The sequence below is a fragment of the Gekko japonicus genome, unplaced genomic scaffold (genome assembly GCF_001447785.1).
Source record: "Gekko japonicus isolate JY-2015 unplaced genomic scaffold, Gekko_japonicus_V1.1 scaffold1306, whole genome shotgun sequence".
Lineage (NCBI taxonomy): Eukaryota > Metazoa > Chordata > Lepidosauria > Squamata > Gekkonidae > Gekko > Gekko japonicus.
In genome coordinates, this window is record NW_015165278.1 from 293,171 (window position 1) to 314,620 (window position 21,450).

Here is a 21,450-nt window from a genome sequence, read left to right on the forward strand (position 1 = left end):
TCTCACACAGTGGCCAACCAGTTCCTCTGGAGGGCCAACAACAGGACATAGAAGTCGAGGCCTTCATAAGAACATCAGAAGAGCCCTGCTGGATCAGACCAGTGGTCCATCTAGTCCAGTATCCTCTCTCACACAGTGGCCAACCAGTTCCTCTGGAGGGCCAACAACAGGACATAGAAGTCGAGGCCTTCATAAGAACATCAGAAGAGCCCTGCTGGATCAGACCAGTGGTCCATCTAGTCCAGTATCCTCTCTCACACAGTGGCCAACCAGTTCCTCTGGAGGGCCAACAACAGGGCATAGAGGTCGAGGCCTTCATAAGAACATCAGAAGAGCCCTGCTGGATCAGACCAGTGGTCCATCTAGTCCAGTATCCTCTCTCACACAGTGGCCAACCAGTTCCTCTGGAGGGCCAACAACAGGGCATAGAGGTCGAGGCCTTCATAAGAACATCAGAAGAGCCCTGCTGGATCAGACCAGTGGTCCATCTAGTCCAGCATCCTCTCTCACACAGTGGCCAACCAGTTCCTCTGGAGGGCCAACAACAGGACATAGAGGTGAAGAATTTTCTCATCTGGCATACCCCCCAGTAACAGTTATTGGCCCCCCTCCTTGGTTTTGGTGTTCTGGGTTTATGTGTTCATATGCTTTTGTTTGAATTATTTTAAATATTATTTTAAATGCTGTTTTAATGTTCAGATACGTCAATGTTTTCATGTTTACTATCTTGGGCACCCTATTTGGGTGGGAAAGTGGCATAAAATGTTTTAAATAAAAAAATAAAAGGAATAAATAGTATAAGTATCGTGTATGAGTGGTCTAATTGACGCCTATCAGCCATGACAATTAAAAGGAACATTAATCTTCAGAGGCAATCTCCAGTTAAAAGGATCGGGGAGGCCCTGACCTGGCCAGCCCCGGCAAGCCTGATCTCATCAGATCTCGAAAGCTAAGCAGGGCCGACCCTGGCAAGTACTTGGAAGGGCGTCCTCCAAGGAATACCAGGGCCGGGACGCAGAGGCAGGCCAATCAAGCCACCTCTCTGAAACATGAAAGACCTCTGCCTGAGGCTCTGAAAAGCTGCTGCCAGTCTGAGTACACAATACTGATGTTAACATAAGAACATAAGAGACGCCAATGTTGGATCAGCCCAAAGGCCCATCCAGTCCAACACTCTGTGTCACACAGTGGCCAGAAATACCAGTGCCATCAGGAGGTCCAGCAGTGGGGCCAGGACATTAGAAGCCCTCCCACTGTTGACCCCCCCCCAAGCACCAAGAAGACAGAGCATCACTTGCCCCAGAGCCCCTAGCTATACCTTGTGGCTAATAGCCACTGATGGACCTCTGCTCCATATGCTTATCTAATTCCCTTTTGAAGCCGTCCATGCTTGTAGCCGCCACCACTTCCTGTGGCAGTGAATTCCATGTGTTAATCACTCTTTGGGTGAAGAAGTACTTCCTTTTATCCGTTCTAACCCGACCGCTCAGCAATTTCATGGAGTGCCCACGAGTTCTTGTATTGTGAGAAAGGGAGAAAAGTCCTTCTTTCTCGACCTGCCCTATCTCATGCATAATCTTATAAACCTCGATCATGTCACCCCTCAGTCGTCTTTTTTATTGAAGGGCCAATGGTCAGATCCCATATAAGGCAGCTTCATCTGCCCATGGGAACATCTATACTTGTACAATCTCCTTGCTAAATTTTTCTACTCAAAGCAACTCCCCAACTTCTGTGCTTCATTTGCCCCGTTTCTTCCCAGCACCAGTTATGGCGACCGGTCATTCTCTGAGGAGCAGCAAAATAAAGTAAAATAAAAAATCACTTGTGGAAATTTCCTGAGGAAAAAGTGTTATTGGGATCCAGTTATGTGATGTTCAGCACACGGTCTCCACTTTTGGCAGAAGCTCCAGAGAACAGGAGAAAGAAACCCAAATTCATATGGTGAAAGGAACATCCCCTTTCACCTCGCTTTGTAAAAAATGAAGCAACCTTGTGCTTTTTCACACACAACACCGTTTCCTGTTTCATTCATACAAGTGTTCCAGGGGGTGTGCACTGTGGTTCTAATACCACTGTGGTTTTTAATACACGGGATAACTGACTGCCTGTTGATCCTGAGGGACAGACTATATGATGTGGTGGCCTGCCATTTTGTAGGAGTCAGTTCCCACTGGGGAACTCCCTTTTAACAGCATCCCAGTGCCTTGATTCTGGTTGAGGACCACCACAGTGCCTCAGGAGGAGGGGCTCCTACTCCCCTCCACCATTTTCCTGGCCCAAAATGGTGCTGGGGTGAATGGACAAATAAGGCCCCATGGTACTATTTCAGGTCAGAAAAGACGCATGAGGGAAGGTAGGAGCACCTCCTTCCCCAACTACAATTGAGGCCCTCAGTGCTGTTAAAAATATCATTTTATCCTCACAGCAGTACTGTGAAGTATGTTAGAACTAGTGAAGAAAGTCAGAGAGTGATAGCATCTGGGTTTGGGCCACTGTGTGACATGAGGGTTGGGCTGGATGGGCATTTGGCCTGATCCAAGATGGCTTCTTTATGTCCTTAGAGAGTAAGTAGCCCAAGGTCATCCAGAAAATTACTCGAGAGGTTGTGATTTGAATGCCGATCGCTCAGATCCTAGTCTGACACTTCACCTAATACACCACGCTGCAGATAATGTGGAGGGGAGGTGCTGTAGCTCGGTGGTAGAGCATCTGCTTCGAATACATAAAACTCCATGTTCAATGCCCAGTATCTCCAGTTGAAAGGACCAGGTAGCAAGTGATGTGAAAGACCTATGCCTGAAATCCTGGAGAGCTGCTGCCAGTCTGAGTAGACAATATTGACTCTGATGGATTGATAGTCTGATACGTTATAAGGCTGCTGTGCGTGTGTAGATAACATGGTGTGTGAGCGGGGCTGTTAACGTGAGTCTCTCTCACCCAATCAGCACCCCCTATTTCTGATCAGGTGGGAAGGATCACCAGGATGGGGCCATGGCTCAGTGGTAGAGCAACGTTTTTGCATGTGGAAGTTCCCAAGTTCAGCTCCCAGCATCTCCAGTTAAAAGGATCAGGCAGTGGGTGATGTAAAAGATCTCTCTGGAAAGTCTCTGTTAGTCAGAGTAGGCAATACTGACTTTGATAGGTCAATGGCCTGACTCAGTGTAAGGTAGCTACAATTGTATTGGCTATCTCCCAGGAAAAAGGGTCCAACACATGGAATGCATGTGCAAAGGGAGTCCAAACCTCAGGAGTACATACAGCAATTTCTATACATTCTAAATGACTACTGTTGTAACATCAACTAGGCCTGAATCTTGCCATGCTTACATGTGTTCCAGAAATCTCTTTTTCATCCCTCTCCCTTGTAGTCTAAAAAATGGTGCCCCTGATCTGAGGGGAAATCTTGGCTCAGAGGGAGGTTAATATTTCCAGCAACTAGAACAGGGAAGCATCACTCAATGTATCATCTCTGTACTTCAACTTACTCTGCCGACTGTCATGGAGATGTGCCTACATAAATTACTGTTTTGATCTGCCCTCCTTTCTGCACTGCTTCTGACCTATAAATGTTAAATATTATTCATTACATACTTCTTCCTCCATTTTCATTTGTATTATTCCAAGGAATGACTGGCTAAAACAGGAGATGGGGAACTGAGACACCGAGGAAGAACCACAAGAACTACATTTAGCTTCACACACTGGACAATTTATTACATTTGTCTTCCCATTGAACTCAGAGCTGCATTTTAACCTTTCAGCAACCCGGAGGCCAAGAGATGCTCTCAAAGTCCCTTCATGAACTTCATCATTCAGAAGAGAATCAAAGCTGAGTTCCTCAGATCAAAACAGGCCTGTAACTGGGAATTTTTCAATATTGGGGGGGCACAAGAGGTCTTCTAGAGTCTGAATACAGATACGCCAACAAAGATTGAGATATACGTGTATTAAATATTATTTTATTTATAACATTTTTGAAAGGAACTTGTCGATTATTCCGGTGTCATTCAGTGGTCACAACGCTGGAAGGCAGGAAAAGTCTTTGTTAGTGAAGAATTGGGTAGAATGCTGCCTTTATTCTTTCTGTTATTGCTGGCATTAAAAAATAAATAAAGGTAAGCTTAAGTTTTACGTGAAGTGATCCCTCAGAAGGGTAGTCCACCCCCCATGTGGCTATGGTCATAGATATGGTGCTGGAAAGTGCTCTCAAGTCGCAGGTGACTTATGGCAACCCTATTGGGTTTTCAAGGCAAGAGACAGAGGTGGTTTCCTGTTGCCTGCCTTAGCGTAGCCACCCTGGGCTCGCTTGGTGGTCTCCCGTACAGCACAGGTTTTTCTCCTGTTGCCCAGGGCACAAGAGAGAAACAAGAAAATGAAAACAGCCCTGCTTGGTTAGACCAGTGATCCATCAGTTTCATCCAGTAGCCAACCAGTTGCCCTGGAAGACCAACAGACACACGAGGCTCACACTGACTTCTCACTTCCTAGAAGCGGAATTGATTAAACCAGAACATAAAGGCTTTTTTTCATGCTTCCGTGTCATTATGGTTTTTTTTGGCCATTCACTGTTTAAGAAAAGCAGAGACTGTAGGAAAGATTGTTTTGACTGGCTTGTGAGGAACAAAGCCTCCTGTGCCTCCTCTTCAAGGGCATCGTCGATTTGCTTATGGGTTTCAGCCCGCCTGTCCCATTTCAGTGCTGAGGTAAGGTAGACACTTCCTTGCATTGTTTTCGTCCGCACAAGCACGGGCCTCTGCTTGCTAGCTGGTGACCCGTAACCATCGGTGCTACCAGGATCTGAGATCTGAAGAAAATGGCTTTTAATATAGGTGGCTTAGTTGGTCTCATTGTATTTTATCTAATAACACTGGCGACTGGCCTTTGGGCCTCCCGGAAAAGCAAAAAGGAGACGAGAGAGAATCCCAGTGAAGTGGCCATCGTGGGCAACAGAAACATGAACTTTTGGGTTGGATTGTTCACTGCAACTGGTAAGTGTTAGTCTTTCCTAAAGAGTACAGGTGTACAGGGAAGTCCTCCTGGAGTAAGGATGCCGATGTTCACTAGGGGCTTGCAGATCTCATGGAATTACAACTCGATCTCCAGATGACAGAGACCAGTTCCCCAGGAGAAAATGGCTGTTTTGGAGGTGGTGGGATTCGTGCTGTTATACCCCACTGAGGTCCCTACCCTTCCCAAACTCCACCTTCCCCAGATTTCCAGGAATTTCTTAAGCTGGGTCTGGCAACACTAAATGATCAAAAGGTTTTAGGGTTGCCAGGTCTGGGTTGGAAAATGCCTGGAGACTTTGGGGGTGGATCCGGGAGAGGGTGGGATTTGGGGAGGGGAGGGGACTCAGCATGGTACAGTGCCAGAGAGTCCACTCTTCAAAGCAGCTATTTTCGTCAGGGGAGCTGATCTCTGTCAGCTCGGGATCAGTTGTAAAAGTGGGAGATCTCCAGGCCCCACCTGGAGACTGGCAAACCAACAAGTTTTGAAACATCTTCCCTATGAGGAATGTCTGGATTGTGAATAGCATCTTGACATGGAGAGCCAGCATGGTATAGTGGTTAAGATTGGTGGACTCTAATCTGGAGAGCCAGGTTTGATTCACCACTCCTCCATATGAAGCCTGCTGGGTGACCTTGGGCCAGTCACAGTCCTCTCAGGACTCTCTCAGTCCCACCTGCCTCACAAGGTTCCTGTGCTGGGGAGAGGAACCTGGAAGAGTGATTATAAGCTGCTTTGAGACTCCTTATGGTAGAGAAAAGTGGGGTATAAAAACCTACTCTTCTTCTACTACTACTCTTCTTCATGGTGGCAGTGAGGGGTGGGACACGGAGCATTCTAGAGGTTTGTGACATGAACAGGATGGAAAGGGGGAAATGTCACATTTCTGAGTTCTTTCTCATTCCTAAACATGGAACTACCTTATACTGAATCAGACCCTTCGTCCATCAAAGTCCGTATTGTCTTCTCAGACTGGCAGCGGCTCTCCAGGATCTCAAGTGAAGGTCTTTCACATCACCTACTGCCAGATGTTTTAACTGGAGACACTGGGGACTGAACCTGGGACCTTCTGCATGCCAAGCAGATGCTCTACCACTGACCAACAGCCCCTCTTTACTAGACTTAGGGAACATCTAATTAAGCTGATCAATAGTAGCTTCTGTCAAAATTAAATACTAATTATTATTATTATTGACCAAAGAGATGGTCCGTAGCCCACCTCCCTCCCCTTCTTCATGTGATCTACATATGGGGGGTGGGATATGCATCAAATAATGGCATAGAGAACTAGATGCCCCCCTTCGTTATTACTGCCCTGATCTACTTCAGTTTCTCGTTTCTCCCCCCTCCATGCCTGCTTTTTCCATTTTAGGGAAAAAAATATGACTAAGGGGGGAGATGATAGAGGTCTATATAATTACACACAGAGTGGAGAAAGTGGATCCCTCTTTCTCCCTCTCCCAGAGTGTTAGAAACTTGGGGGAGTCCAATGAAGTTGATGGTAAAGACAAAAGGAAATACTTTGTTATGCAACAAGTCATTAGATTGTGGATGTCACAGCCAGTGGATGTAGTGATGGCCATGAGAACTCTTGGCTTTAAAAGGGAGTTAGACAAGACCAGTTTGGTGTAGTGGTTAAGTGCACGGACTCTAATCTGGGAGAGCTGGGTTTGATTCCCCACTCTTCCACTTGCACCTGGCTGGATGACCTTAGGCAAGCCGTAGTTCTGATAAGAGCTGTTCTTGAAAAAAGAGCAGTTTCTGTCAAGAGCTCTCTCAGCCCCACCTACCTCACATGGTGTCTGTTGTGGGCAGGAGAAGGTCTTTGTAAGCCACTCTGAGACTCCCTTAGGTAGTGAAGGGCAGGGTATAAATCCAATCTCTTCTCTTCTTCTCTTCTAATGGAGGAGAGGTCCATCAATGGCTATCAGCCCTGGTGACTAAAAGGAACATCCACATTCAGAGGCAGTAAATCTCTGACTATCAGTGCCAGGAGTCAACATCAGAGGAGGAGGAGGAGGAGGAGGAGGAGGAGGAGGAGGAGAAGTTGGATTTATATCCCACCCTTCACTACCTGAAGGAGTCTCAGAGTGGTTTAGAATCTCCTTTCCCTTCCCCTCCCCACAACAGACACCCTATGAGGTAGGCGGGGCTGAGAGAGCTCTTTCAAGAATTGCTCTTGATCTGTGACTGACCCAAGGTCACGCCAGCAGCTGTATGCGGAGGAGTGGGGAATCAAACCCGGTTCTCCCAGATTAAGGTCCACACTCCTAACCACTACACCAAACTGGCTCATCCCACAGAGGAAGGCCTGGGCCTCTATGCCCTGTTTGTTGTCTCTCCAGGGCGACTAACTGGCTATTGGATGAAACAGAACGCTGGACTCACTGCTCTGATCCATCTGGGCTCTTCTTATGTTCTGTTAAGCTATGGGAAAAAATGGGAGTTCCCATGAGAGATTTTTACCACCTCATCTAATTAGGCCCACATAACTTTATTTATTTAGATATTTATACATCTCTCAGATGGGGTTCCAAAGCGGCTTATAACATTATTATTCCCTCTTCTATTCCATCTTCACAACAGCAAGACTGTGAGGTAGGCTAGGCTGAAAGACAGTGACTGGTCCAAGGTCACTCAACAAGCTCCCAGGACAGAGTAAGAATCCAAACTCTACACCATTTGAAATCCATTGGAGGTGATAGGCGTAAACCAGCATAACTCTGCTTCGAATCGCATCAAAAGAATGCAAAAAATAAAATAAAATCACACAATGAGCATAAATAATCATACCTTTTCACAGAATAAAAGATAATAATATGAAATTATCAAAACGTGCAAGAAAATAGTAAATAGCACGACAACCAATGTCAGGTCTGTAACACTCTGGGTTCTTATGACTCTGGAAACTGCAACAGAAGTATCAGACTCTGGACACGATCCAGCCAAAGCAAAGCACAGGGGGAAAGGTAAGCATAAAGTTAAAAGAACAACTGGATTGTGTTCTGTTTTTGTTGCTGTTTACTGATAATATAACACACAATCGCACCAAAGTTAAGCACATTACGTACTTCTTATTGCTTCCCATGTGAAAAAAAAGCACCCAGCTCTTGCCTGTTAATATTTCACTCTCCTATTTCTACCACTTTCTTTTAGCGACGTGGGTAGGAGGAGCTTATGTCAATGGAACAGCTGAAATTGTCTACCTTCCCTCCAGAGGACTAGTGTGGGTTCAAGCACCAGCAGGGTTCGCTTTGGCCCTTCTTATTGGTAAAGGTCATTTTTAAAAAGTCTGAATGTTTAATAACTTTTTTGCTAAAAATATGATGGGTTGCCCCCTGCCAGTGGAATTCAAAAAAGTTTGAATGACAATTAAATGTATATTTTGTCAGAAAATGTAACATTTTTAAAAGTCTTGAACATTCCAAGTGACGTGTCATGATAGATTCAGGTGGGTGGCCTCAAGTCATGATAGAGAATCACACATACTTCTCTTCTGTTTTGTTCTGCCTACCCATGATGGGTGCCCGATGATAAACCCTGTGAAGCTCTAAACAGCTTGCAGTAAGTTCTAAACCAGTGGAATGATAGAATCATAGAGCTGGAAGTGACCTCCAGAGTAATCTAGTCCAACCCCCTGCACAGTGCAGGAAATTCACAAATACCTCCCCCCACACCCCCAGCGACCCCTGCTCCATGCCCAGAAGATGGCAAAAATCCTTCAGGGCCGCTGGCCAAACTGGTCTGGAGAAAAATTACAAAGTGGTGATTAGGATTTCCCTGGAGGCCTGTTCCATTGAGGAACTGCTCTGTCAGGAAGTTCTTCCTCATGTTTAGCCAAAAGCTCTTCTGATTTAATTTCAACCCGTTGGTTCTGGTCTGACCTTCTGGGGCAACAGAAAACAACTCCACACCATCCTCTATATGACAGTCCTTCAAGTACTTGAAGATGGTTATCATATCACCTCTCAGTGGTCTCCTCTCCAGGCTAAACATATCCAGCTCCTTCAACCTTTCCTCATAGGACTTGGTCTCCAGACCCCTCATCATCTTCGTTGCCCTCCTCTGGACACGTTCCAGCTTGTCTATATCCTTCTTAAATTGTGGTGCCCAAAACTGAACATAATACCTTAGGTGAGGTCTAACCAGAGCAGAAAAAAAACCCAATCCAATATAATTGTGGACATTTCTAGGGTATCTAGAAGAGTCTACAGGTATTCAGTGCAGATAAAGAAGATGTGGGGACAGACAAAAAAAACCCTGCCCAGGACAAATCTATACTTATATCTGACAAAGGAAGCGCTGACTCACAAAGGCTGATAATCCCCGAAATCTTGGTCTCTGCTACTGGACTCGAACCTAGCCAACATGGCTACCCACCTGAAACTACCTGTACAGTCTGACACGGTCCAGTCTATTCTGCCCCCCTTCCCCCTCACTCTCTTGCAGGTATGAACAAGCACCACCACCCCTGCCCATCTTCAAGCATCAGACCAAGATACAGCTGTTATGATTTTTCTTTGATTTGTTTCAGAGGTTGCTGTTTTATTGGGTTGTTGCTTTGTCATCCATTATACTTGTTTTTACCTTTTGATTGTCCACTCATTTGTATTATATCATGGATCACCATGCTGACATGGAAAGGGAGCTTGGAAAAAACTTCCATGAAATAGTCAAGGTAAAGGTAAAGGTTCCCTTGCTCGAAAGCCAGTCGAATCCGACTCTAGGGTTGCGGTGCTCATCTCCGTTTCAAAGCCGAAGAGCCAGCGAGTGTTGTCCAAAGACATTTCCGTGGTCATGTGGCCGGCATGACTAAACACCAAGGCGCACGGAACGCTGTTACCTTCCCACCGAAGTGGTACCTATTTATCTACTTGCAATTTCTTGCTTTCGAACTGCTAGGTTGGCGGGAGCTGGAACTAGAGACGGGAGCTCACTCCGTCATGCGGCACACTTGGGTCACGAACTGCTGAACTACCGGCCTTCCACAGCCTGCAGTTCAGCATCTTAACCACTTGAGCCACCGCAGCTCCCATGAAATAAGTAAAAAACCCAAAAAAACTTCCATGAAAACTTCCATGAAATAGTATCATAGGGCAGCCATGTTGACCTGCAGTGGAATTTGGGTCCAGTAACACCTCTGAGACCAACAAGAGTTTGGGGAGATTTTGAATGTCGAAACTCCCTTTGTCAACTGTGCCCGACAAAAGCAGCTTTGACTGTCAAACTAGGGACACCAGCCTCCAGGTGGGGCCAGGGGATCCGCTAGAATTACGGCCCATCTCCCGATGACAGAGATCAGCCCCCCTGGAGAAAATGGCACCTTTGGACAGAAAATATTTCCTTTGTAAGTCTTATTGACTATCTTGATTTGTAGGTCAGACTCTCACAACTCTTTTCTCAGTATTTGTTTCTAGACACGGTCGTGACTGTCCACATTTGCCTTGCAACTTTGAAAGGTGGACTCTATGGCCTTGTACCCCACTGAGGTCCCTGTCCTCCTCAGGCTCCATCCCCAAATCTTCAGGAGTTTCCCGATCTGGATCTGGCAACCTTACAGCCCCCCATCCCCCCCACCAGTGGGAGGGGGGGACCTGGCAACCCCGAAAGCTTATCAACCATATCTGACAAAGGGACCCTCGACTCTCCGAAGCTCATACCCTGAAACTCTTATTGGTCTCTAAGGTGCTATTGGACTCACATCTATCGATTAAACAGCAGTAATACCTTGCTGATAGGTATATTTTGTTCTGGTCTCAGGCTTCCTGCTCTACTGAGCTTCTTGAGAGCCAGGATTTACCCTGCCGATTATCTCTTGACAGTGTTTGCTACAAGCAAGATCTGGAACTAGCAGCACCCTTATGAACTGCCTGATCCATAGAGGTGCCAGGTCCTCTCATTGCTTCAGCAGGGGGATTTGGGGGACATTTCAGGGGTGGGCGGGGCCCCTCCCCTCCTGCAAAGATTTAAAGGGCTTCAGCTGAACAGCGGGGAGCATGTGGCCTGTCGATCAGCTGGAGGATCGCATTCTTCTCACAAAATCTTGTGGGGCTGGCCCTTTAAGGAAGGAGGCAGAGTCCCCAATAGCCCCACTGTAGCTACGGGCCAGCTTCCAGGTCAGAGCCACTGAGCTGGTCAGAGGAGATCATGACACATTTGCTTATCACCACCACCAGGGGGTTGGATCCACCAGACCATTTGCACAGGTGAAGGAATTCTGCCCACAAAGCACATCTTTCTCATTTCCTCCCTCCTGCTTCAACCCCAGATGCCCCCCCCCCCTTATGCTGTTTCCAAAGTGAAAATACTAAACAGAGCAAACAAATTAAGGTACACAGTGTGGAAGAATTACACTAACAAGGAAATCAACAGTGATCGGGGCGGTAAGGTAAATAACGCCGTGCTGCAAAAACCAGAAAATATATGCTTTCTTAAATAAGTAATCAATAATGTGTACAGTCTTCTTTACAGTATATGTTGCCAAGATACAGCATAAAGAATTGAAACGAAGCAAAAGGATGTTAACGACGTGCTCCGGAATGTCTCGTGTCGTTTCGCCGTTCCTTCTTCCGAACAAAATTGTGTGATTTGTCTCCAGTTCTTGTCTTATCTACAGAGATAGACATAAAGCCTGACGCTGACACACCTCTTCTTCATTGATCAAAACACAATTCCATTTGACTGTATTTTGCCCGAAATGAATTCTCTACTCGCAATTGCGTTTTGATCAATGAAGAAGGAGTGTGTAAGTTTCCAGGGTGAAAACAGAAATCCGAAAGGCATTTTGGGCTAAAGCAGAAGGGAGGAAACCAGAAAAAATATGCACGGTGAGCACAAATCCATGGAAATGCTCTGGTGGATCCAAGCCTGTACACGTAACAAAAAGAGGCTTGTTCATGAGAGTTGTCAGCCAGTCATGTTTGCATCTACTGGGAATGCTATTGCGCCATATCCATGTGAAATATGCCATGTGAAACAGTCTGCTTTTAGAGTCTATATGCATATAAGGTAAAGGTAAAGGTTTCCCTTGCTCGAAAGCCAGTCGAATCCGACTCTAGGGTTGCGGTGCTCATCTCCGTTTCAAAGCCGAAGAGCCAGCGCTGTCCGAAGACGTTTCCGTGGTCATGTGGCCGGCATGACTAAACACCAAGGCGCACGGAACACTGTTACCTTCCCACCGAAGTGGTACCTATTTATCTACTTGCAATTTCTTGCTTTCGAACTGCTAGGTTGGCAGGAGCTGGAACTAGAGACGGGAGCTCACTCCATCATGCGGCACCCAGGTCTCGAACTGCTGAACGACTGACCTTCCACAGCCTGCAGTTCAGCGTCTTAAACTGTTTAGCAATATTTCTGAGGCCTTGCCAAAGCTGAAATCTGCAGTGTTGTTGGATGCAGAAGACGGGTTGGAAACCACTATCCTTCCTGCCCGCGGGCACCCAGTCACTCCTGAACTAGCTATCAACTTGGTGGCATATAGGAACATGGATGGCACATTAATGGTTGTGAAATAGCTCATTTCACAAAAGAGAATGCATGCAAAAAAAAATATGATATGATTGCTTTTTAACAGGTGGGCTCTTCTTTGTCAATCCAATGAGATCCAAGAATTATTTGACAATGATGGACCCGATCCAAGAAGCTTATGGGAACATGATGGGAAGTCTCTTGTTTATTCCACCCTTAATAGCGGACGTGTTCTGGTTTGCAGCTGTTCTCGCATCCTTAGGTATCTATATATCTCTTGTCTTGTGGGATGAACTGGGGAGAGCCAAGCCATGGTTGATGTAGGTGATTTGTGATCAGACTTCCAAACATGACGGAAATTTGTCCATCCCCCCGCCCCAGTGTTAATAGCAGCTAGGGGGTATTTAGATCAGGGAAATGACATAGGGGAAAAGGGTTAAAGCTCTATGCCCTCCTCCCAGAGCTACTGCTGTGATCATTGTCAGAACCCTCTATTCCTGTTAGGGTTGCCAGGTCCAGGTTGGGAAATAGCTGGAGATTTTGGGGGTGGAGCCTGAGGAGGGTGACGTTTGGGGAGTGCAGCAACTTCAATGGGGTACAGTGCCATAGACTCCACCTTTCAAATTGGCCATTTTCTCCAGGTGAAATGTTGCCTGGAGATCAGTGGTAATCCCAGGAGATGACCAGACATAACCTGGAGGTTGGCACCCTAGTGCCTGTATCTACTCCCTCCAGTACCATAGGCGATATGTCTCTTTGTAACAGTTGCTGGGGAGCATGGGCAAGAGGATGCTGTTGCAAGCGTCCTGCTCGTGGGCTTCCTAGGGGTCGTCGGCTGGCCACTATATGAACAGAATGCTGGACTTGAAGGACCTTGGCTCTGATTCAGCATGGCTCTTTTTATGATCCTATATTCTTATCCCAGTGTGCTCTCCAGTGCCCAGCCTGTTTATTTAAGGGAATAAAAAGACTTCACAGAGTCCGTTGTATACGGAGTCATTTCTTTTTTTAACTTTCAAAAGGAAACTGGAGAGTGAACTCATTGAGTTCGTAGACTCTCAAGCTTGTGTTTGGTTAGCACTATTCAGTAAATCAGGAGACCTGATCGTGGATCTCCTATGTCTTGTCTGGTTTGGACCTAACCACAGCCAACACTACAATCATCTTAGTAGGCCCTGCTTCATGTGCCCCCACCTTCTGAGGTTAGGTAGGTGGCAACCCAGGAGAGGGCCTTCTTGGTCGGGGCTCTGAAGCTCTGGAACTCTTGTTCTTACACTGTGGAATTTGCTGCCAGAGGATGTCGTGATGGCCACAGGAATGAACAGCTTTAAAGGGATTAGATTAATGAAAGATAAGTCTGTCAACGGCTATTAGCCATGGTGACTGAGGGGAACCTCCACATTTAGAGGCACTAATCCTCTGAATCCCAGAGCCAAGAGGCAGCATCAGGGGAAGGCCTTGGCCTCTATGCCCTGTTGTTGGTCCTCTAGAGGAACTGGTTGGCCTGGACTAGATATACCACCGGTCTGATCCAGCAGGGCTCTTCTTATGCTCTTATGAACTCTCTCCCCAGGGAGCTTCATCTGTTCCCTTTTGTTGCCGTCTTCTGCCAGAGGGTGAAAACATTTTTGTTCCATTCCGCATTCCCTCAGTGATCCCACCTTCCTGACCAATGTTTTTAAATTGCTGTTTATATGTCTTTGTATGTACTTTACATTTGTTTTTAATATGTTTCAATTATGTGCATTTGGGAAGGTGGTTGATTTCAGCGGCTTTAAATGTGATTTCATCACGTATGTTTTAAAAGGTTTGCTGCCTTGGTGGTGCTTGTGAGGGCAGAAAGGTGGGACATAAATTTCGTAAAAAATAACAACTACATGAAGTCATCCACAAGTGGTGGAGTCCAGCATATTGTTTAACAGGTCATTTATTGATCACAGTGATAACTGTTACCATTATCACTTGGGAATGTTTGAGGAGCTGTCCTGTCCCATGAGCTCCCAGAGGCCAACTCAGAAGGATCATCCAAGAAAGAGGAGGTAAGTGGAGTCACCAGTCCCTTACAAATGAATAAGGATGCCCTGAAGACCCCAGTACCAGCTGAGGCCCAGAGAACTCATCATCCCCTGGGGAGGAGGAGGAGGAGGAGGAGGAGATTGGATTTATACCCTGCCCTTCACTACCCAAAGGAGTCTCAGAGTGGCTTACAAACTCCTTTCCCTTCCCCTCCCCACAACAGACACCCTGTGAGGTAGGTGGGGCTGAGAAGAGCTCTCCGAGAACTGCCCCTGAGAGAACAGCTCCAAAAGAATTGTGACTGACCCAAGGTCACGGCAGCAGCTGCATGTGAAGGAGTGGGGAATCAAACCCGATTCTCCCAAATTAGAGTCTGCACTCCTAACCACTACACCAGACTGAGGAGGTCTTTGAGAAAACAGCCGGAGAGGATCACTGTGTTCAGTCTTGAAAGCCATCGGCATGCCTACTGGCCAATACTCTGGCTTGGTTTTTCCCTGCTTATCCCAATTAGGTTACAAAGGTCCTGGTGACTCCAGCTGCTCTTCAGGGGGTGGCCTTTCTGACAAGCTCTGGGATGTCGTGGGACATGGCATCTCTACAAACATTCATAGCTCTTAATTATAACAGGTATCACTGAGATTGATAAGTAACCTCTTCACCGGTAGGCCAATCTCTACTATCTGCAGATGGTTTCATGTTGTCTCTATTTGGGGTCAAAGCAGGCAGGGTATGGGAGATCCTGGATCAACTCTCCTGACAGGACCCCAGGAGCACTGATGTTCCTGAAACACACCGTAGAAGGAACTCACTTGTTTCAGAGCAAGGGGCTTTACTTCATTGATCGCTTCTTCTACGGAAAAAGCCTTACCTGTCTGACCAGGACTGGTCTTGCTAGTGCTCCAGGAAAGAGTCAAGATGAAAGGCCAATGATGAAAGCCTTTCGGTTCTTAACCAGTGTTTCCCTCTAAGATGAGTTAGTGTGAGCGAGCTCACTGCTTGTTAGCCTCCAGCTCACACCTTTTTGTCTTAACTCAGGAAGAATGGCTCCAGAGCAAACCAATTTATGCAGCAGACAAATTGCTCGCTCACAACTTTAATGCCAGTAGCTCACAAAGTAGAATTTTTGCTCACAAGACTCCACAGCTTAGAGGGAACATCTTTTGAACCAGCTCCATAAAATCTTGGCTGGACAGCCCCCCCCCCATTTCTGGGCCTTGCCCCTGACCATGGACAGCTCTCGTGCCCTCTAAACTCCACAGTGTTGTGAGCATAAATTCTACCTTGTGAGAGAAAAATGGTAGTAGTGTTAAAGTCGTGAGCGAGTCTACATTTGACAGTTGCATAAATTAGTTTTTTTAGATTATTTCCGTAACCTTGTAAAAATTTCAGAATCAATTCTTTCAAACTATATTTACACTATATTTTAAGAATCGTTTAAGTATTATGAGAGAAAACAGAACCAAGTCAAATTTCATTAAAGAAAATGTTGTCCTCTATGCAGGTAGAGAACAGGTCTACACTCCCCTTTCCACTATATTCGTAGACCTGGCCTCAGACTGTCATCCTGCACTGAGCCTTAGAAAACATACCAGCACTTAGAGGGGGAAAACTCTTGCAGTCTGCTTTGGGGTTGTTGTTTTTTTAGTGAAATATGACAAATTACAGGTGAAGTATAACAGAGGTGGAACAATCACTGTCAGAACCCTGAGTAACCTAAAAAGCAGGAAGTTGCTTAAATGTTATCAATCTGCCCAAAGGACGTCTTTATTTAAATATTTTTATCCCACTTTTCCTGTGACTCAAGGCAACTTACAGATCATACTGAAAAGCATAACGGGCTCCATTATAGCCTATGTGGACTATTATAGTCAATGGGCCCCATAGGCTATAATGGAAAATCGATCTGAGGGTATCTGGGGCTCTGGGGGGGCTCAACCCCCCAAAGTTTTAAAAAGATTGGACCAGGGGTCCAATTCTGTGGGCCCCCAAAGAAGGAAAAAAACCCCAAGTTTCAAAAAGATTGGACCAGGGGGTCCAATTCTATGGGCCCCAGAAGGAAGTGCTCCCATCCTCCATTTTTTCCAATGGAGGGGGAAATGCCTTACTGTGAGCAGAAGCCTAAAATCCCTGCGCTGGGATCTAAAATTTTGTGCACCAGCACCCCCTAGTGCATCTTAGAAGGAACACAGCTCTTGACTCACCAGAGAGCAAAATCCCAAACCTCGCAGCACTAAAGATCACGACAAAACCTCATCTCTGGTCTAGCTGATTCCCAGTTCCACAACCTGCAATACAAGTGGGAGAATCGAGAATTGAAATGCTCTGTTTCAAATGATTGAGCTGGCCCTAGATCATGCTGAAAACCAATGTGTTCGTTGGTTTAGTTAGAAAACGTGTCAGAAAACCTGCATAGCATGAAATTTGCTCAACATTGTCCTTTCCCATAGGAGCGACCATGAAAGTCATTTTGGATATCCAAGGGTATTTAGCCATCATTATATCTGCATGCACGGTCATTCTCTACACTTTGCTGGGAGGTCTGTACTCTGTTGCATATACTGATGTCATACAGCTGGTCTTTATCATGGCTAGCTTGGTAAGTCCTGATATTTTCATGTTTGTACTTACTTGAAGGGAGGGAAGGCAGCATGGTGAAGCCCAATCTCATCAGATCTTGTAAGCTAAGCAGGGTGGCTACTTGGATGAGAAACCGCCAAAGAAGGCTGGGGTTGCCATAAATTGGCTGCAACTTAATGGTGCTTCACACACACACACGCTTACTTGAAACATGAGTAAAAATGAATAGGAGTCCTCTGGCACCTTAAAGTCTAACACAATTTTATTTCAACCTAAGCTTTGTTGGATCCTCTTCTTCAGATAACTTGATCTTCACAATGGAGACATTTGATACAGGAGGCCATGAAAGGAGGACATAAAGGATAAGATGCAGTTATGTCAAATTTAATCAAGAGAAATATAGAGATAATTCAATCATCCCATATACGCCTCGAAGAGCATTACGCAATGAGAGTCAACATCTCCCGGTGATCCCTGGCCCAAAGGACGTCCGCCTAGCCTCAACGGGGGCCAGGGCCTTTTCTGCCCTGGCCCCCACCTGCTGGAACATGCTCCCTATTGAGATCAGGGCCCTGCGGGATCTTATTAAATCCCGCAGGGCCTGCAAGATGGAGCTCTTCCACCAGGCCTTTGGCTGAGGCAGCGGGCACCCCAAGGTTGCTGTCTCCCATCCATTGATAACTAGCCATACCTATCTACATCAATGGGCTGGTTTCTCCCTATGGCAAGCTGTAATGTGTTTTAAAATTTATTGTATTTATTGAAATGATGTAACCTGCCCTGAGCCCGTTTACGGGATGGGCACAATATAAATGTGAAAAACAAATAAATGAATAGTTATGCTATGTTAGTTAGCACCTACAATGAATGAGAAATCCCAAGTATTGCTAAACCAGTTAATGGTTATACAGGTTAACCATAAACAGAGTTACTCCCTTCTAAGCCCATTCATTTCAGTGGATTTAGAATGGTATAGCTCTTTTTAGGACTGCATTAATAAGGAGTAAGAAAACCTAAGTCCCTGTTCAGCCCTGGGTGGGAGATAGTGGCAGACTTCTGAATGAATCCCAGTTAGGGTTACAAATAATCTGGAGGGGGAAAACTGTCTTGCCCCTTTAACAGAAGCTTCATGTGTGGAATTGGGCACTTTAAGCTTTTCAAGGCATGGTGGAAGTAAATAACATCACCTGGTAAATAACATCTCATTAAGCTCCTGTTGAAGGGGTAGGGCATTTTTTCCCCTCCTAGTTGTGTGCAACCCAAATTTCAGTTCAGGAATTTCAAGCTGGAAGTCTCTCTTTGAAGTTCTTTAGTTGGGACCTTCTACATGGAACATATTCTCTGCAATGAAGTTATGGTCCTTCCCATTCATAGTTCTTCTCTTTTGTATAAATCTATGCACTGACAAACTGGACTCCAACTTATCTAGCTTCAGCTCAGTTGCTGTGCCATGTAGCTTGAGACCATGCCCTTGGCCTATGCCTTATGGCTCCCAGCTGATGCTTCTAACATTAGTTTCAGATACAATTCAGTAATGATGCTACGTCTTGGAGCTATGACCAGGAAAAGAAGCGGAGCCCACAGTTGCATGCTGAACAACCATAACATTCCACTGATAAACATTTGGGTACCATTCATATCAATGCTGAAGGATGGAAGGTTACGGAGGCCAGAAAATGGAGCTGAGGATTGTGAAGGGAAAACCAATGAAATAATTCTGATGTTTGTGTTTTCCTGCAAGTGGATTTGTATCCCGTTTGCGATGACAAACTTTGCAACAGAAAGCATTTCATATACCGTTGCCCACAATGTATTTCAAGCACCTTGGGTCGGAAAGATAGAAACACAGGATATTGGAAGGTGGCTGGATGACTTCTTATATTTGGTAAGGAATATTTGTTCCAGTGAATAGTTTGCAAATTGGGGCTCATTACCTAGGGTTGCTAACTCCAGGTTGGGAAATTCCTGGAGATTCGGGGTACGGAATGGGGAGGGGAGGGCCCTATTGCCGTAGAGTCCCCTCTCCAAAGCAGCCATTTTCTACAGGGGGACTGATCTCCGTAGTCTGGAGATCAGTTGCAGTTCCATCTCCAGCCCCCACCTTGAATTTGGCAGCCCTCTCATTTCCTCACTTTCTTGTAGCCAACCCATAGAAACTGTTGCACCAGATACAGGACTGGCTCTTCAAGGAGGTGGCCTGAGGTAATCCCTTCAGGCAGCAAGTTTGGGAGGTCAGTAATCCTCTTGTCCTACCAATTCCCCTCTTGCCACCTGACCGCTAGCGCGTTGCCCGCGATCCAGAAGAGAAAATCTTCCATACTCACCCCATCCCCAACTCTTCAGCAACATACTCTTGCCACCCAACAGCAGAAACCATTAGCATGTTAGGCCACACCCCTGACAGCACAGCTCATTAGCACATTAGGCCACACCCCACATGTTACCAGAAGTGTTTTCATCCAGCCACACCCACCTTTTGCTTCTTATTCTGTTTACCTTGTTTGTTGTCAAAACCCAGGGCCTTTTTTTGTAGCAGGAACTCCTTTGCATGTTAGGCCACACACCCCTAATGTAGCCAATCCTAATGAGTTTCTGCGGTTGGGTGTGGCCTATTATGCTAATGAGTTCCTGCTGGGCGTGGCCAACTCAGGCGCCAGCCGGAACTCCGCTCCTGTGCGTTCCTGCCCAAAAATAGCCCTGCTCTTGACAATTCCCAAAACTGCATGAGACTCCTTCTTATTGTGAGGGTTCAGCCACCATTTGTGGTCTTCTTGTTCCAGGGTGAGCTCATGCAAGAGAAAGTAGTCTTGTGAGAGTTCTGGAATATTTCTCTGCAAAACAGGCACCCCTCTTTCTTCCTGGAAAGACATCCCCCCCCCCAAAAAAGGGTGCCCCTCTTCCTTCCTTCCAAGTCTGACAGAAGCATGGGGTGATTGGTAAGCTTAGCCTTCATATGAAACCTCCATGTCTGCTGTTTCTATTTTTTTTAAAATGCTTGGAAGAATTGATTATGTATTTCCCAAGACTTCATCCGTCTCAGTCCCACACTACTTTTCTTTCAGGTTCTGGGGGCCATTCCATGGCAAACCTACTTCCAGCGAATCCTCTCGGCTTCTTCTACAAAACAAGCCAGGCTCATTTCTTACTTTTCCGGGATGGGGTGCTTTATGCTGGCCATCCCCTCTGTGCTCATTGGAGCAGTGGCTGCATCCACAGGTAGACCTAAGAGTGCTTGGGGAAGGGAGGGGGCTTAGGGCACATCCACTCTCCAACCCGAGTGTGAAACTTGAAGTGTTGGAAGTGCAAGCACTCCTGAACATCTATGCCCCCAATAGTGCATTACGCTTGGGTACTAAAAATCTCCTGGTGGTCCCTGACACGAGAGAGATCCAGCTGTCCTTGACCAAGACCTCAGTCCTGGACCTTAGTCTTTTAAAACCAAATTACAGTGGTGCCTAGCCCCAAGTTGTTGTTATGTGCTGACCAGGGCTCTTTTGGTAGAAAAAGCCCAGCAGGAACGCATTAGCATAATAGGCCACACCCAACAGCAGAAACTCATTAGCATATTAGGCCACGCCCTGACAGCACAGCTCATTGGCATATTAAGCCACACCCCCATGCCTTCCCTTAGCTTGCCCGGGTGCCCTGTGGCTGCGGAGGGCCCAGGCAAGCCCCCCCTTGAAGTTTAAACTGCCTTTCCTTGGCTTGCCCAGGCTCCCTGCTCCTGACCCTTCCAGGGCCCCTCCTGGCCTGCCCGCCTTGGAGTCGCCGGGGGGGGGGGTCGCTCTCCAGGCCTTCCCTCTGTAGCCACGCATGCAGAGGTTTTGGCTGTAGTGGGCGTGGCCAACTCTGAAGCCAGCCGGAACTCCGTTCCTGTGCGTTCCTGCCCAAAAATAGCCCTGGTGCTGACCCAGATTAGATAGACAGAGAAAGGGGGGGTTAACACTCATCCCTGCATGGTTGAAACTGCCCCCCTAGATTGCCCTTTGAAGGGAAAAAACAACAAGTACTGATCATTTGTTTACTTTTGTTCTCTAAAGGGCTATAAAGGCACACGATTTCAATTCTCAAAACCATATAGGAGCAGGGGTCATTTTGTAGAAAAAGAGGTGCAGGAGCTCATTAGCATAACTCATTCACATAACTCATTTGCATATGCCACACCCACTGACATCACCGGAAGTGTGTCAGAAGGCAACACCCACCGCTCAGGCTCCACTGGACTGTTTTGGATTGCTAGCTACTGAGGGGGGGGGACGTGCAGATCTGTCCTTGCAGAGGAGGGAGAGCTTGTACCTGAATAAAACTTGGTCTTAAAGGTGCCACTGGACTGTTTTGGATAGGGGGCCCTGGGGGGGGGCTCTGCAGCTTACCTGG

General features: G+C 46.4%; 1 protein-coding gene across 1 annotated transcript in view; it reads left to right on the forward strand.

Annotated features, from left to right (window-relative positions):
• Window positions 1-4,816: 4,816 nt before the first annotated feature.
• LOC107109612 (high affinity choline transporter 1-like) overlaps window positions 4,817-21,450 on the forward strand; it is a 23,442-nt gene continuing 6,808 nt past the window's right edge. Inside the window, exons 1-6 of the mRNA XM_015410276.1 lie at window positions 4,817-4,991; window positions 8,167-8,280; window positions 12,584-12,739; window positions 16,944-17,092; window positions 18,815-18,958; window positions 20,136-20,289. Coding sequence (XP_015265762.1) covers window positions 4,817-4,991; window positions 8,167-8,280; window positions 12,584-12,739; window positions 16,944-17,092; window positions 18,815-18,958; window positions 20,136-20,289 — 892 coding nt within the window. The remainder of the gene's footprint in view (window positions 4,992-8,166; window positions 8,281-12,583; window positions 12,740-16,943; window positions 17,093-18,814; window positions 18,959-20,135; window positions 20,290-21,450) is intronic.